Below are 16,755 nucleotides of genomic sequence, written 5' to 3'. Positions count from 1 at the left end.
TTATTCAGAATTATTTTTGCATAAATGTAATAGACGTTTGGAGGTTAAATGTGTTGAAATGAAAAGAATAAAACAGAAACATCCCTAATGTTTTTTTTTTATAATTTATATTTTATAATGTATATATACTTTAGTATATTTTATTATTCACATATAATTTACATTTTATAATTTCTTCTTATCTGTTTGTTCATTAGATTCTCTCAAACCAGGCAGTTCCTTCATATTTCCACTGGGCTGTTTACAAACACGAGAGGTTACCCGCGTTGATGCAAATGAGGCTCATTAGGGGGCAAATTCAATAAGATTATAATTAACCAGAACAAGAGCGGTTACCTGTGACACAATGGTGTGTTGTGATGACTGAGCCGTTTCTTGGAGTGTTTGCAGTGACTCACCGAACAGGTCGTCTCGGGCCAGAGCGTAGAGCACGCGGGACGCTCCGATCAGGTTACTCATGGCAGCCGACAGCGTGGAGGAGTAAACACCGATCGTCACGAACGGATGCCAGACGTTTATATCTGTGAGGAAACCGTAATCCTGCTGCAGGAGGATCCTGAGAGAAAACAGAGAAAACACCTCACTCTGAGACTCTGAGCGTGTTACTTAGTGTAGTATACTTAACATGTGCAGAGCAGTGGTTTGAGCACAAGCTGCCTGTCAAATATAAAACAGATTTTTTTTTTTTTATTATTAACAAAATGAGCATAGCTTAAAGGAGACAAAAATATTGACATAACGTACTTAAAAACATGAAGAAAAAAAAATTTTGTTACTTAAGCTTTAAGTGAAATATGATTAAAATATATATAAAAATGTAACTTTCAGCTATTTCAACATCTCATTTTCATTTACAGTAGTTTAACTTCATGTACTAAAATAGCTAAAACTGAAATAAAAATTAGGGGTGCTCCGATCAGGATTTTTGAGGCCGATCACAGAAAGCAGTATCTGCCGATACCGGATTTTTAGACATTTATTCAGGGCCTGAATTTCCATTATAATTATTTCACCCGCGCCGGACAGAGACTGAGACGGTGCGCTGCATGTCGTGCCAAACCTCTCACGGCAGACGCGTCATCAGCTTGAGATCGTTTTTTGAGATCGGTCTTTTAGAGACCGCCGATCAATCATCTTAACGTGATTATCGGCCGATAATGATCGGTAGCTGATCAATCGGAGCACCCCTAATAAAAATGAATAAAAATATATGTAAAAAAAACACACAAACTTACTAAAACAAAACAAAAAAAAAATTATTCTAAATATTGAGAAAAACTATAATAGTATCTCAATGATACTACACACTGCAGTGCTGTTATTGTTTAAAAAAAAACATTAAAAAATGTTTTCGGTATTTAAAATTAAAAGAGATGTTGCCTTGGCAACTAACTGAAATAAGTTTAAATAAGTACTAAAATGGCTAAAACTACAACTAAATTTAAATGCATGGAAATATCTTAAAAATGTATTTAAATAAAATAAAATATTTAAATAAATTAACTTTTAAAACATGCTAAAACATGTAAAGAAATTTTTTTTTTTGTTACTTAAACGTTAAGTGAAATATGATTAAAATATATAAAAATTTAACTTTCAGCTATTTCAACATCTCATTTTCATTTAGTTTAGCTTCATGTACTAAAATAACTAAAACTGAAATAAAACTTTATGAAAATACATGATAAAAAAAAATACAAAACCACACAAGAAACTTACTAAAACAGAAAATAAAATAAATACAAATTAATACAAATTATAATAGCATCTCAATGATATTACACTGCAGTGCTGTTATTGTTAAAAAACATAAAAAAATATTTTCGGTATTTAAAATGATTATAAATATTAAATGAAAAACTTTTTTGAAAAACACAATTTATAGTGTATATACAACAATTTAAATGCATGGAAATATCTTAAAAATTCATTTAAATAAGATAAAAATATTTAAATAGGTTTACTTTTAAAACATGCTAAAACATTAGAAACTGTTTCAGTGTTGATATTATTAACAAAATCAACTAAAAACGGTTGCACTAATTGAAAATTCATAAATGATGAAATTAAATAAATCACATAATAAAAAAAAGCTCTTTTCTCTTGAAACTCTTCTCACGCATTCATTCAGCTCCAGCGCTTTTAATAGCATCACCGCAGCTCTATCAAGTATTATACAGACTAACTTCAGATCTGAACACACGATTATTCCATCTCTCACACACACACACACACACACACACACACACACTCACACACACACAGACTAAAGACGCGAGTTGACAAGTCTGTATGAAATAGAAAACGTCAATCGTCCGTCCATCCGTGCACTACATATCTTTTATATGGAGGTATTAATTCTGCGGACAGGAGCCGAATGAATGTAAATACTGACAGCTGCAAACAAACACAACTATTAGAAAAACAGAACGAGAGACAGACGTGTCATGTTCATCCTCGCCATGGATCGGCTCGCGCTGGAGCTGTGCAGAGATTACTGATCTGTGCGGCGGGAAAGAAACTAAATAAAAACAGGCCAGACTAATGAACAGGTTCAGCAGAGCTTAATTGTCCAAATCCGCCTGTTAGTCATTAGTTAACTAGTTTACAGCAGCTGTAGAGTTGAGAGAGAGAGAAAGTTATGAAAACATCCATTCATCACATCACAAACTCACACTCGAACCATGCTGAACACACACAGGCTAAATTACTAGAGTTTGCATGTTTACAGACAAAAAAAGCACCAAATCACCCATAAAAAAGCAAATTAAATTAAATTAAATTAAAAAATATATATAAAATATAAAATAAAATAAAATAAAAAATTATTAAATTAAATATTTATAATATTTTTTTATTAAACATTTATAAAAACTACACAGATGTGAAAAAATAAATATAAATTTAAAAAAAAACTACAACTTTTACTATGTAAACTAAAATTAAATTTAAAGCTTAAAATATATGAAAATCAAATTCAAAATCTCGACAAAAACTAATAGTATAGCAAAAATACCACTGGTCAGTTATCTCCTTGATTAATTAATTAATCTGATATTTGAGACTGCACTGTAATAAACTACAGCATGTGCAAAAAATAGTTACTAGAGTTTGCATGTTTACAGACAAAAAAAGCACCAAATCACCCATAAAAAAGCAAATTAAATTAAATTAAATTAAAAAATATATATAAAATATAAAATAAAATAAAATAAAAAATTATTAAATTAAATATAAAATAAAATATATTTTTTAAAACAATAATAAAATATAAAATAAAATAAAAACAATAAAAAATTAAATTAAATTAAATAAAAAAAATGTAATAAAATAAAATAATCAGAAATCAGAAATAATTTTGAACAAAGAAAATTAAGCCTATTTTTAATACTTAGTTTTTTGTATTGTGACATTTTTTCTCCTGGAGAATTATAAAAGTAAAACAAATACTAACAAAAACAGCATAAATAAAAGGCTGCCATGATTCTTTTGAAATAAAATTAAATACAATGCATCATTATTTTTTTTCTTTACAATAATGAGAATTAATGCATTTAATTGTCAAAATTTCACAATAGAAAAAAATACGAACTAGGCAAGATATAATTGTATTATTATTATTTTATTAAAGTTAAGAGACGTTCACACTGACAGCAACTTTTAGAGATAAAGTGACCAAACGTTTAGGTTAGCATCTCACAAATATTACGATAATTGTTTTATCAATTACTGTCATTTGCAGGTTTATTATTTTAAACTAAAAATAAAACCATAAAAAACATTTACATAAAACAAAATATAACTGAACTGAAATCAAATCAAATGTTAAAAAACGTAACATTTTATTGCAGCTAGTTGCTAAGGCAACATTTATTATTTTTGTTTTAGTTTAAGTTGAATTACTAAAATAACTAAATAAATAAATCAAAGTAATTTATTATATTAATAATTATATAAATATTAATACAGTAAATATAATAATTATTATAATTTATTATTATAAATTTTATATTATTATATTATAATAAAATATAATATAATAACATTTTATATTATTATAAATTTATAATATTTTTTTATTAAACATTTATAAAAACTACACAGATGTGAAAAAATAAATATAAATTTAAAAAAAAACTACAACTTTTACTATGTAAACTAAAATTAAATTTAAAGCTTAAAATATATGAAAATCAAATTCAAAATCTCGACAAAAACTAATAGTATAGCAAAAATACCACTGGTCAGTTATCTCCTTGATTAATTAATTAATCTGATATTTTAGACGGCACTGTAATAAACTACAGCATGTGCAAAAAATAGCTTGCCACTGATGTTTCTCCACGCAAAGACCCGATTAACTGTTAACGAATATTCAGTCATTATCAATTAGCAGCTGCAGCCTTACAGACGCCATTCATTTTCAATGTGCTTTAGATTTACAGCGACATAAGCAACGTGATGTGAAGATGAGAAAAGTGTAACTTTATGCAAATGAGCTCAGCAGCCATGTGACACATCCACAACCAATAGGAATGAAGACAACAGCGCTACATGATCAGTTAGTCCCAAGTACATGAAAACAAGTACACACTTACAGCAGAGCTGTTTTACAGGCAATGCATGCCGTTTGTGATCACATGCTCAATGCTACGGTCAGAATAAAGCGAGGCCCTCCGTCTCCAACAATCAGCAGGTTACACAGAGAAACACCACGAAACACGTCAGCGTCACGAGGTGCTGCACTTTAAAGGGGACTTTTCTCGATCTTTCGGAAATAAAACTTATTGATTATTGATGCACAAACTCTAAATGCATTTATCCAGTCTAAAAAGAGCCTTTATTCACACTAAACTGAAATTAAAGGCTCATTGAACATCAAACACGGATATTATGGTTGACTAAAACCAAAACCAATAAAAAATGTTTTTTTTAAAAGATTGTTACCTAAACACAACTAATAATACCTGATAAAATAAATTTTAATTGACATTATATATATATATATATACACATATATACATACAAACTGTATATAAAATTAAACGTATTTTATTTGAGTTAGTTTCCAAGGCAAAATTTCCCATTTTTATTTAGAAAAAACTAAAAACGGAATTTTATTAAAACTAAAAACTGAAGAAAAAAATTAAATAAAATCAATATAGACATATTCAAAAACAACAGAAACTAATTAAAATAACCAACAAAAACACACAATAAAATTACTAAAACTTTAACTAAAATTAACATGACAGCAAAAAACATGAAAATAAAAATAGAAATAAAAAAAATAAACAAAAAAAAACAATAATAGTTTTATCTCATCCGGATCCTTCTGAAGAATCTCAAACTTAGTGGCTTTAGTTTTTCGTCTAAAAAGAGCCTTTATTCACACTAAACTGAAATTAAAGGCTCATTGAACATCAAACACGGATATTATGGTTGACTAAAACCAAAACCAATAAAAAATGTTTTTTTTAAAAGATTGTTACCTAAACACAACTAATAATACCTGATAAAATAAATTTTAATTGACATTATATATATATATATATACACATATATACATACAAACTGTATATAAAATTAAACGTATTTTATTTGAGTTAGTTTCCAAGGCAAAATTTCCCATTTTTATTTAGAAAAAACTAAAAACGGAATTTTATTAAAACTAAAAACTGAAGAAAAAAATTAAATAAAATCAATATAGACATATTCAAAAACAACAGAAACTAATTAAAATAACCAACAAAAACACACAATAAAATTACTAAAACTTTAACTAAAATTAACATGAAAGCAAAAACATAAAAATAAAAATATAAATAAAAAAAATAAACAAAAAAAACAATAATAGTTTTATCTCATCCGGATCCTTCTGAAGAATCTCAAACTTAGTGGCTTTAGTTTTTCAACAAGATCATAGTTTAAAATAAATAAAATAAATAAATAAATAAATCACAGGATCTGGCAATAAAAAGATTATTAGATTATCATTATTAAATTATTGTTTAATTCTAACATCATGTCTTAACCTATAAACTATAAAATACTATACATTTTATTATATTATATACAAACTATTACGTGAAATAACTTAATCAAAGAAGTAATAAAAATTAAAATAAATACATTAAATAAATTTTTAAAAATCACACTATTTCTAAATTACTAATTCTGCAATAATGACACACAATTTACAGATTCTGCAAAGTTTACAGCACCGTTCAAAAGTTTGGGGTCAGTAAGACTTTCCTTTTTTAAAAATAAATTAATATTTAATTAATATTTTAATTCACACATAGAAAACAGCTGTTTTACATTGTAATAATATTTCACTATTTTTACAGTGTTTTTGATCAAATAAATGCAGTCTTGATGAGCTCATCTCACCGACCTCAACTTCTGAATGGCACAGTATAAAGTGCAAATGGCATCTGCCTTTAAATAAGTGCTCAGCTCTCAGAGAGATGCGATCAAAAGTGAGAGAGACTGGAAAACACTGAGAACGAGAGGTCAAAGTTCATCATCTGCAGCAGTGAGACACAGAAACACAGATGAAGCACGACTCGCACACACAGACAGATGTTCAGGGGTTTCTCTCTCAACAGCGCTGCCACAAAGCATGAGTGACAGATTTAAACTAATACAATTAAACACTGAATGAATAAATGAACACACTATAACTGACTGACAGTCTGGGGAGAAACACACACACACACACACACACACACACCGTTTGGCTCGGCAACTGGTTTCCAATCACTGCTGATTCATTTATAAAATTCATTTATCATTATCATGAGCTCACACACACAGCCGTCCACAAACGCTTGACTATTTACTGTAATACAAGAGTGTGTTTATGCTACTGTACCTTTAAGAGTCATTCCACATGTCATTATGTATGCAAATGAGCTCTGTTCTGATTGGTCAACATAAAAGGAGTAAAATCGATAAGTTGTGGGTTTGTTTCTAATCACACAACTATGGCAGTTTATTTCTGCCACAGAATAAAAAAATAATAAAGGTATCACGACTTCTCATCTCACAATTCAGATTTGTCTTCTGAGAATTTGCGAGTTTATATCTCACAGTTTGGACTTCTTTTTTGACTATATATCTCAATTCTGAGTATATATATCTTATAATTCAGTTTTTTTTTTTTCAAAATTGTGAGAAAAATCATGGAATTTTTTATTTCACAATTCGGAATTTTCTTCTGAGTTTCCCCCACTGGGGGGAAAAAAAGTAATTTTTTTTTTTTTTTTTTTTTTTTAAATTGCGAGTAAAAAAAGTCTGAATTGTTTCCGCCAGAGAATAAAAAAAAAAAATGTAAATGTAATTTTTTTATCTCACAATTCTGACATTTTTCTCCTCACAATTCTGAGTATATATATCTTACAATTCAGAGTTTTTTTTGTTTTGTTTTTTCAAAATTGTGAGAAAAATCATGGAATTTTTTATTTCACAATTCGGAATTTTCTTCTGAGAATTGCAAGTTTGTATTTCGCAATTCTGAGTTTTAATCTTGCAAATTTGGGAGAAAAAAATCATTAAGATAAAAATTCAGAATTGTAATAAAATGTCAGAATTGTGACGTTAAATGTCGCAATTACCTTTTTATTTATTTATTTCTTTTATTGTGTAGCAGAAATAAGCTTCCATACAGTCATGTACATGTGATTACGTCCATCTACCTAACATCAGAAAGTCATTTTTGCTATTTAACTTTTTTTTTTAAAGCATCCTTTGTTCCTCTGCATAGGACGTTTTGCAACTCACAGTATGTTTTTATCATGCAATGAACACTTTTATTTCAAAAGATCAAGGACAATTTGATTTCTCCAGATGTGACCTTTAAAACTGTTGAATATTTCTCTTATTTTCATCATAAGCACCTTATGTGCGTGTTTGTGTGAGTCTGCCGGCGTTTTAATGTCGTACTGCCATCTGCTGGTCACTAAAGCGCTGCATGCACCTCCACTGACACAAAATGTCTTATTTTCACTTGATTAGGTGAATTAATATTTAATGTAGGACCACCCGCCTCCTCTGTTGTCATGGCGACGGGCAGAGGGTCTCCACAGCGACCAGTGTTCGGCATTTTGATGAGAAGCTGATTGATGGCTTTAATAATAACAAAAAAGGATTTTTAATCTCTAATGCTGATGTAATTTAATTCCTCTAATCAAACCCTAAACCATCTCTATCTCTCTGCTACCCAAAACAGATCAACTCTGCTCTTCAAAATCAATCATTACAGACAAGATTGATTGAATCGCTTTAGGGATCTCACTTAAAAATCATGTTTTAGGATTGTATGTGATGATTTAGACATTAAACTGGCGCTTTTTCAAACTTCATGGTATTTAAAGCAGGCTATTAAAAGTCCCAAAGACCACATACAAGCAGTAAGTTTTAGGACTGAAAGCTGCGCTTAAATCAGGGTTATTATTGTTAACTAAAATTAGAACACAAAGATTATTTGAAATAAAATAAACATCAAATAAAATAAAATATATATAAAAAAACCTAAACTTATAATATTTCAGCTAGTTGCCATGAGAACATTTCTCATTTTCATTTAGTTTAAATTGATGTACTAAAACAAAAACTTAAAAAAATATATATATATAGACATATAAAATATAATATATATGAATATATAATACATAAATACACTTAAAAAAAAAAAACTAATAAAAACGACAAAAACACACAATTACTAAAATGTTAACATATGAAAATGTCAAATAAATGAAACTGAAATAGAGAGAGAGAGAGAGTGTGTGTGTGTGTGTGTGTGTGTGTGTGCACCTGGTATTCCCTACATTATGAGGACCAAATGTCTCCATGAGGAAACAGTCTTATAAATCATATAGAATGAAGTGTTTTGAAAATCTAAAATAGCAGAAAGTTTTGTGTAAGGGGTAGGTTTATAGGGTTAGGTAGGGTAAGTGGATAGAAAATACAGTTTGTACAGTATAAAAACCATTACGTCTATGGAATGTCCCCACAAAAAATGGAAACCAGTATGTGTGTGGGTGTGTGTATATATATACTGTATATATATATATATATATTACCGGTCACATGTGCAGGAGATCAGTATACTCAGCAGGTTGTAGATGACGAAGGTGAAGATGACGGCTGTGATGGTTCCACGAGGAATGGAGTAGCTCGGGTTCTTCAGATCACCTTAAACATACAAACACACACGACAATACATTTAACCTTGGAACACAACACTACAAGTGAATATGTTAAAAAATTAACTAATACACTTCACCATACTTCCCCAGATGATTGAGTGCATTAAGAATTGCAAACATGTTTCGTATTACAAGTTTTCTGAAACGTTATGTTTAAATATACCAATGAGGCATTATCTGAATTAAATATGAACTAATTTGTGTACATCTCCAGAGAATAAATCTGAACATTGGATAAAGCCAGGTTTCAAAATTGATTTTGTTGACATATTAGAGTTAAAGGTTTTTATTGAGGGGATTTTGGATTTCTCTTTTTATCACTTCCTAAATCAAAAAACACTGTCAACAGACAGAAAAAATAAATTTTCGCCATGTTTTTAGGAATACATTGTTGTATAAATCAGTGTGAATGATATATTAACAAACCCTTCTATAAAATCCTTCAGAATATAGAGAGGAATAAAACTCTAAGTTTTGGTGTTTGTAAGTGTTACTGAAGTGGAGAAAAAACTCATTTTGAGAAAACGGCCTTTAAAGATACGTATTGTAAGTGAAATCGACAGAAGCAAATAGATAAAGTGCAAAAATAAAACCAGGCGAATGATGTATGAACAAACCCTTCTATAAAATCATTCAGAATATAGTTAGGAATAAAACTCTAAGTTTTGGTGTTTGTAAGTGCTGCAGAAGTGGAGAAAAATCTCTTTAAAGATAAGTATTGTAACTGAATTCTACAGACGTAAATAGATAAAGAGCAATGAAAACAACACTTAAAAGTGTATTTTGGAGTTTTCTTTCCACTAGTTTGAAACAACAAACAGTTGTTTTGACAGTTTATAATGACTTTCAGGGAAAATGTTTTAAAATAAAGACTGAGAGAGTTTTGGAAAGCTCAGTGGTGGTGTAGTTCATTTATAGCCCAAGTTTAGCTTTTTACTTCTGCCGATTGTATTTAAGCTTCAAAATGCATAGAAGTCATGTAAGTTCGTGAATATTATCGTGATGAACAAAATGTGTAAATATTATAAACCTTTAGGCTTATTTGCTGAAATAATCCAAAAGCCAATGGAAAAATCCTATTGGGTTTTTGTCGAGGGAACCAGAGTGATTGTAGCTTTCAAAAAAGATAAGTCATCGCTGCTGCTCTCTATTATCCACTACTAAACACACTTAACCTGCACACAAGAATTCAGTCTAACAAACAGTAGAAAAAGCTAACAAACAGCAATAAACAGTCCAGTAAACTCAACACCCACCGGACATGTTGGATCCAGCCATGATTCCAGTGCAGCCGTTAAACATCACCGCAAAAACAGAGGCGAAGGACATCATGACTCCAGTGGTGTAGTCCACTACGTAGTCAGCTAAACACACACACAGATCAACTGTCATGATAATTACAGTTACATGTATGCATTTAGCAGACACTTTTATCCAAAGCCACTTACAAAATAGGAACAAAAGCAAACTGTAGAAGAGCAACAATATTCATAATACACAATGCCTGGTTTATTAGACAACTAGATTAGGAAGCAAACTAGAGAAGAGGAGAAATGCAGAGAATGACAAGTGTTTTTTTGTATAATTATAATTATATATAAATGTAAATTTGAGTTAAAAGAGACATGGAAGAGAAAGCATGAGCTAACAATGAACAATTCTTCTACAGCGCTTATTAATCTTAGTAAATGTTAATGTCAACATTCAGTAATACGTGTTTTAAAATCAAAAGTTAACATTAATGTTATTAACGTGAAAAATGAACAACTTTTTTTATTAACATTAACAAAAATAAATTCATGCGAAAATTAATAATAATATTAATTACCTACCTGTACTTACTACATGTACTTACATTATTGACAAACTATTTGCCTGTTTAACACTGTAAAGCTGCTTTGACACAATCAGTATTGTATAAAGCGCTATACAAATAAAGGTGACTTTATGGTTTAGGCTAAGGTTAGGTTAAGTTATTTGTAATTATGCATAATTTACTGTTATTACTACAGGAAGTACATGTAACTACACCTTAAAAAAAATTATAAATATATATTTTTTTTTTCTCCCAACTATATCTCTCTCTCTCTCTCTCTCTCTCTATATATATATATATATATATATATATAATGATTATCTTTTTTTAGTAAGCATTTGATTTCATTTTCAAAGCTTTTTTTTTTATAAAATTGTATTTATTTTAAATTTACTCAATTTAATTTCACATTTATATGATTTATTCATCAGCTTTTCTCCAACTCACAGTCTTGAGAAGCTAAAAATATAACAAAAAATTTAAAACAAATATGGTTTTTTTTCACTTCAAAAGTGGTGTTAGTGTTTAGTTTCACTGCTTTAACAGTGACACTAATATGAGAACAGCTGATCTAATGTCATGTTACTAAAAAACGTGCTTAGGTTTGAAAGAACTAGCGGCCTTTAGTTACATAACGTGCATTGTACATGTGTGACAATCGGCTGGGTTATTCATGAAGCTGGTTAATTAATATCAAGTTAATACATCCGTTTCTTCATTCAGGAAGTGGCCTTTGGTCTTTTACAGAAGTGTGTGCGTTCCATTTCTCTGTTCTCTAATCAGACATGATATAAAACACTGAAAGCTGGTTACACATTAAAACCCATTGTAAAATCTCTCACCTTGCACGTTTCCCATCAGCGTGTCTAATTTGAAGCCGGTGAAGTTTGCGCTCGTCGGGCCGAGCGAGGCGTTTCTGTGGCCAGGCAGCTGGACGGTTCGAAACGGCACGACAAAGAAACTGATGAAGATGGTCCCCAAAACCACTATGACGATGATGAAGATGAGGAAGGTGGCTTTAGCATAGATATGAGCCCCGACCAGACACACCAACACACACAGCAGCAGAATCACCGTGCCATACAACAGAGACCACCAGTAACCAGTCGGCAGAACCATGTACCGAGATCCAGACAGCGACAAGCCATCTGAGAGAAATAATAACACAAGCCAACATTAAAATACTCATTAAAATTCAAAACATAAATCTAGCAGAAATAGTGTCATTTTTCATTTTTGAAATTAATTACTCATTTAAAATATTTGTAATTTTAAATTAATGAATAAACAAAACAAACAAATATTTTATTCATTTATGTAACAGCAATTAATAATCATTGATGCTGGAAAATTATAAATAAGTAAATAAATGAACAAACAAATACACTTTTTTATTAATTTAAACAAAAAACAAAAAAATTAAATTATAATTAAATAAACATTATAAATCAATCAATCAATCAATATTTATTCAATTGCAATTAATAGCCATTGATGCTGGAAAATAATAAAAAATAAATAAATATTATATATAAATAATATAAATATAATATTTTATTCTTTTATTTAATTGCAATAAATAGCCATTGATGCTGGAAAATAATTTAAATAAATAAATACAGAAATAAATGTTTTATTCTTTTTTTAAATTGTAATTAATAGCCGTTGATGCTGGAAAATACTAAATAAAAAAAATAAATGTTTTATTTGATTGTAATTAATAACCACTGATGCTGGAAATTAAACAAAAAATTAAATAAACATAAATAAATAAATAAATATTTTTATTCATTTATTTAATTGTAATTAATAGCCATTGATGCAGGAAAATAATTTTTTTAAAATGCTGCAGAATACAACCGAAAATAATCAAGATATGAATATTAAATGAAAAACTTAGACTTAAAAATCAAACAAAATTGAGAAATGTTGCCTTGACAGCTAGCTGTAATATAATAAGTTTAAGGTGAAGTACTAAAACTAAAACTGAAATATAAATAATTAAAACCATATAGAAATATAAAAAGAAATTAAAAATGTAAAAAGAAAAATTTAAACGACAAAAGCACATACAAATTTAAACTAAAATTATAAATTCAAAAATTATAATAATAAATATTATAACAGTATATGAATAATACTAAAATAACACTGTTTTTTGGTTCAAATGTAAGCTAAATTTTGCCACACAGGGGAAATATTTTTATTTATTTTTTTTGCTGGTTTTTAAGAAGTAATTACACACCTCAACCGTGTTGTGAGGCCTTCTGTATAAAAACATTAAACATCTCGAGCAGAGCAGCAGCCTTTATTCTGGTTTGTTGGGATTGTACACCAAACTCCATTATATTTACATTTAATATCGAACCAATGACCTTGGCGTTACTGGCGCCATGCAAGATAATGCATTGCCATCCAAAGATGAGCCAAAAACACTCATGCAGAGTGGACTCATGTGGTTTTGGTCACACTAATTGAACTCATATTTTGCCAATTACCCTTCCATGTGTCCATAGGATCATGCATACCTACACAATTAACATAAACACAAATGCACATGCTACCTTCAGGAATCCCGAAGGTTGTGAGCATTGCCTCCACCAGTCCCAGCACAAAGAGGGCGCTGCCGCACACGTTAGCCAGGAAGAACATGATGCCGATGCTGCCGCCGAACTCTGGACCGAGAGCACGACTGATCATGTCTGTGGATGCAAACACAAGCACACGCAAACACAACAACACAGCTAAGGAAATGAACGACAGGAAGAGTCATGCATGTGTTTATGTTTGTGTTCGTGTGATGCAAGGATACAATACGCTCCTCCGGCGTCCAACGCTCCGTTAGTCGAGATCGCGCACACCGACAGAACCGTCATACTGATGATGAAATACGCCACCAGCAGCATCGCTATAGTCTGATAAAGACCACACTGACCCACAACAAAACCTGCAACACAAAACAACACCAGTTACACCACTGAACACCGTCTTAGCCCTTATATTACGCTCCGGGTCAATTTGACCCGCAACATTTTTGAGCTTCAGAAACACTGGTTAACGCAACAGTTCTCCCAAATGTGCTAAAAATGTGCTCATCCTCAGGCCATCCAAGATTAGGATGAGTTTGTTTCTTCATCAGATTTGGAGAAATGTAGCATTGCATCAGTGTCTCAGCAATGGATGCTCTGCAGTGAATGGGTGCCGTCAGAATGAGAGTCCAAACAGCTGATAAAAACATCACAATAATCCACAAGTAATCCACAGCTCTCCAGTCCATCAGTTAACATCTGGAGAAGACAAAAGCTGTAACAAATCCAGCATTAAGACATTTTTAACAAAAATATGAGTCTATGATCCATAATAACATTTCCTCCAGTGAAAAAGTGCATCTCCTGTTGTCTCTCACATCAAAATCCAGCCACATATTTGTTTAGAGCTGTTTAAACGCTGCTTGATCTGTGCAGATTTCTCTCCTGATTCACACCAGAAGACTTATACACTTCTGCTTTTGTCTTCTCCAGATGTTAACTGATGGACTGGAGTGGTGTGGATTACTTGTGGATTATTGTGATGTTTTTATCAGCTGTTTGGACTCTCATTCTGACGGCACCCATTCACTGCAGAGCATCCATTGCTGAGACACTGATGCAGTGCTACATTTCTACAAACCTGATGAAGAAACAAACTCATCCTGATATGGGATGAACTGAGGGTGAGCACATTTTCAGATTATTTACATTTTTGGGTGAACTATTGCTGTAACCTAGAATGTTTTTCTTCAAATTGTGTCTTTTTTTCCTCATTTAAAGTCACAAACATGCAGACAAAGTTTAGACACTCACATAACAGGCATTGTGGAATGTGCGTACGAAATTTCTATTACAATTATGCTGTCAATTTCTGGCCAATTTGATCTGCAAACAGGTTGCATTCTGACACACTTCAGCTTTAAAACAGCAGTAAAAGTGTCCTGACTGCACTTTAAACATAAACCGATGCATCCTCAGTCTCGCTCTCGTGTAGTTCATTCACAGATCAGATGTTCTAGATTAGTGCTGCGCTCAATGGGCCTCAGTCACAGCAGACGTGATTCAGAGCCGTGCTGTGAAGGCTGTTCAATGAGCTGCACTCATCCCATGAAAAACTGAAAATGTCTTTCCAAAAAAATGACAATGAAGAACAAAAAACCTAGATGACATTTCTGCAAACAGGTTGCATTCTGACACACTTCAGCTTTAAAACAGCAGTAAAAGTGTCCTGACTGCACTTTAAACATAAACCGATGCATCTTCAGTCTCGCTCTCGTGTAGTTCATTCACAGATCAGATGTTCTAGATTAGTGCTGCGCTCAATGGGCCTCAGTCACAGCAGACGTGATTCAGAGCCGTGCTGTGAAGGCTGTTCAATGAGCTGCACTCATCCAATGAAAAACTGAAAATGTCTTTCCAAAAAAATGACAATGAAGAACAAAAACCTAGATGACATTTCAAACAATCATGCTTTTTAATGCACATTATAATGCATTGTATGATCTCATGAATAATTGTAACCACAATTATAATAATTATCTATTCATTATTATTACACATTTAGAAAGTATAATGCATTAAAATATCACAATCAAACCTTCAAATATTGTAATGCATATTACAATTATTTATGAAGAGATATAATGCATTACACTGCACATTATGAATACATTTATAATGCATTGTATATTAAGGCTTTTAGTAAAGTGTTATTGAAACTTCTTTATGCTGTCTGACTTGTTCAAACTGATTTTTCATATTTCCACATTATGCATGAATTATGATACTTCACATACAAATATGCAAATACACACACGCAGAACGGAGAGAAGTTGTTTGTGTGAGTCCAGGTTTCAAGTCAACATGAAATAACGTTTGAAATCATTTTCTTCCGAAACTTCATGTACTTTATAGAATGCAAGAAGATATTCAACAACTTCAAACAAAAACACAGAGCAGGACTTGTTTTAATCCATGCTTAGATTGCAATGCATTATGGGCAATCTGCACAATCTTTTGACCAGGACTAGTTTAGCATGCATTATTATTTGATATTATTGCTGTGACTTTTTTCACGTTAACCAGCATTAAATTACTAAGAAACTACTAATTAAAGATTTTTTTTTTTTAAATGCATCACCTAAATCAGAAGTCTAAAAAAATTACACAGACTGTAAAAAAAAAAAAAATTTCTAAGCTGTAAATAAAATAAAGTTTACTGGAATATGTTTTATGAAATACTATTTCAGTCTTTCTACTTCAAAATTTAATGTTGATTTCAATGCATTTTATCTTTTATCTAACTTTTTTATCTTTAATATTTATATCTTTAATTTATACTGAAATATTTAATGTGTGAGAAAAAAGTCAGAATCGTGAGCAAATTAAATATTTAAATATTAAATTAAAGATAAATATTAAAAATATAAACTCACAAGAAAAAAAATTACTTTATTTTTTTATTCTATGGCGGAAATAAGCTTCCATACCACACAACCAAGACAAACATCAATACAAACTAGTTTTTAGGACAACATTTTTTTTTCTCTGGAATGATGTGAATCTTATGCATCTTCTTCCCAATAAGAGCAGGAACATGCATTAAAAACACACAGTCAGTTTTGCTTTCATGTGACTTTGCTAACATGCAACGTGTGAGTGTGCGTGTGTGTGTGTGTGTGTGTGTGTGAGAGAG

The 16,755-nt window shown here is 30.7% G+C and overlaps 1 protein-coding gene across 1 annotated transcript in view; it reads right to left on the bottom strand.

Annotated features, from left to right (window-relative positions):
- Nucleotides 1-16,755, bottom strand: part of LOC107733399 (solute carrier family 12 member 9) — a 41,421-nt gene that overhangs the window by 21,787 nt on the left and 2,879 nt on the right. Inside the window, exons 2-7 of the mRNA XM_016545001.1 lie at nt 13,844-13,978; nt 13,596-13,733; nt 11,874-12,179; nt 10,472-10,579; nt 9,090-9,201; nt 399-556 (exon numbers count right to left, since the gene is read on the bottom strand). Coding sequence (XP_016400487.1) covers nt 399-556; nt 9,090-9,201; nt 10,472-10,579; nt 11,874-12,179; nt 13,596-13,733; nt 13,844-13,978 — 957 coding nt within the window. The remainder of the gene's footprint in view (nt 1-398; nt 557-9,089; nt 9,202-10,471; nt 10,580-11,873; nt 12,180-13,595; nt 13,734-13,843; nt 13,979-16,755) is intronic.

Source organism: Sinocyclocheilus rhinocerous, unplaced genomic scaffold (assembly GCF_001515625.1).
Source record: "Sinocyclocheilus rhinocerous isolate Xijiao unplaced genomic scaffold, SAMN03320098_v1.1 scaffold910, whole genome shotgun sequence".
Taxonomy (NCBI): domain Eukaryota; kingdom Metazoa; phylum Chordata; class Actinopteri; order Cypriniformes; family Cyprinidae; genus Sinocyclocheilus; species Sinocyclocheilus rhinocerous.
This window is presented reverse-complemented; position numbering and strand designations above follow the sequence as displayed.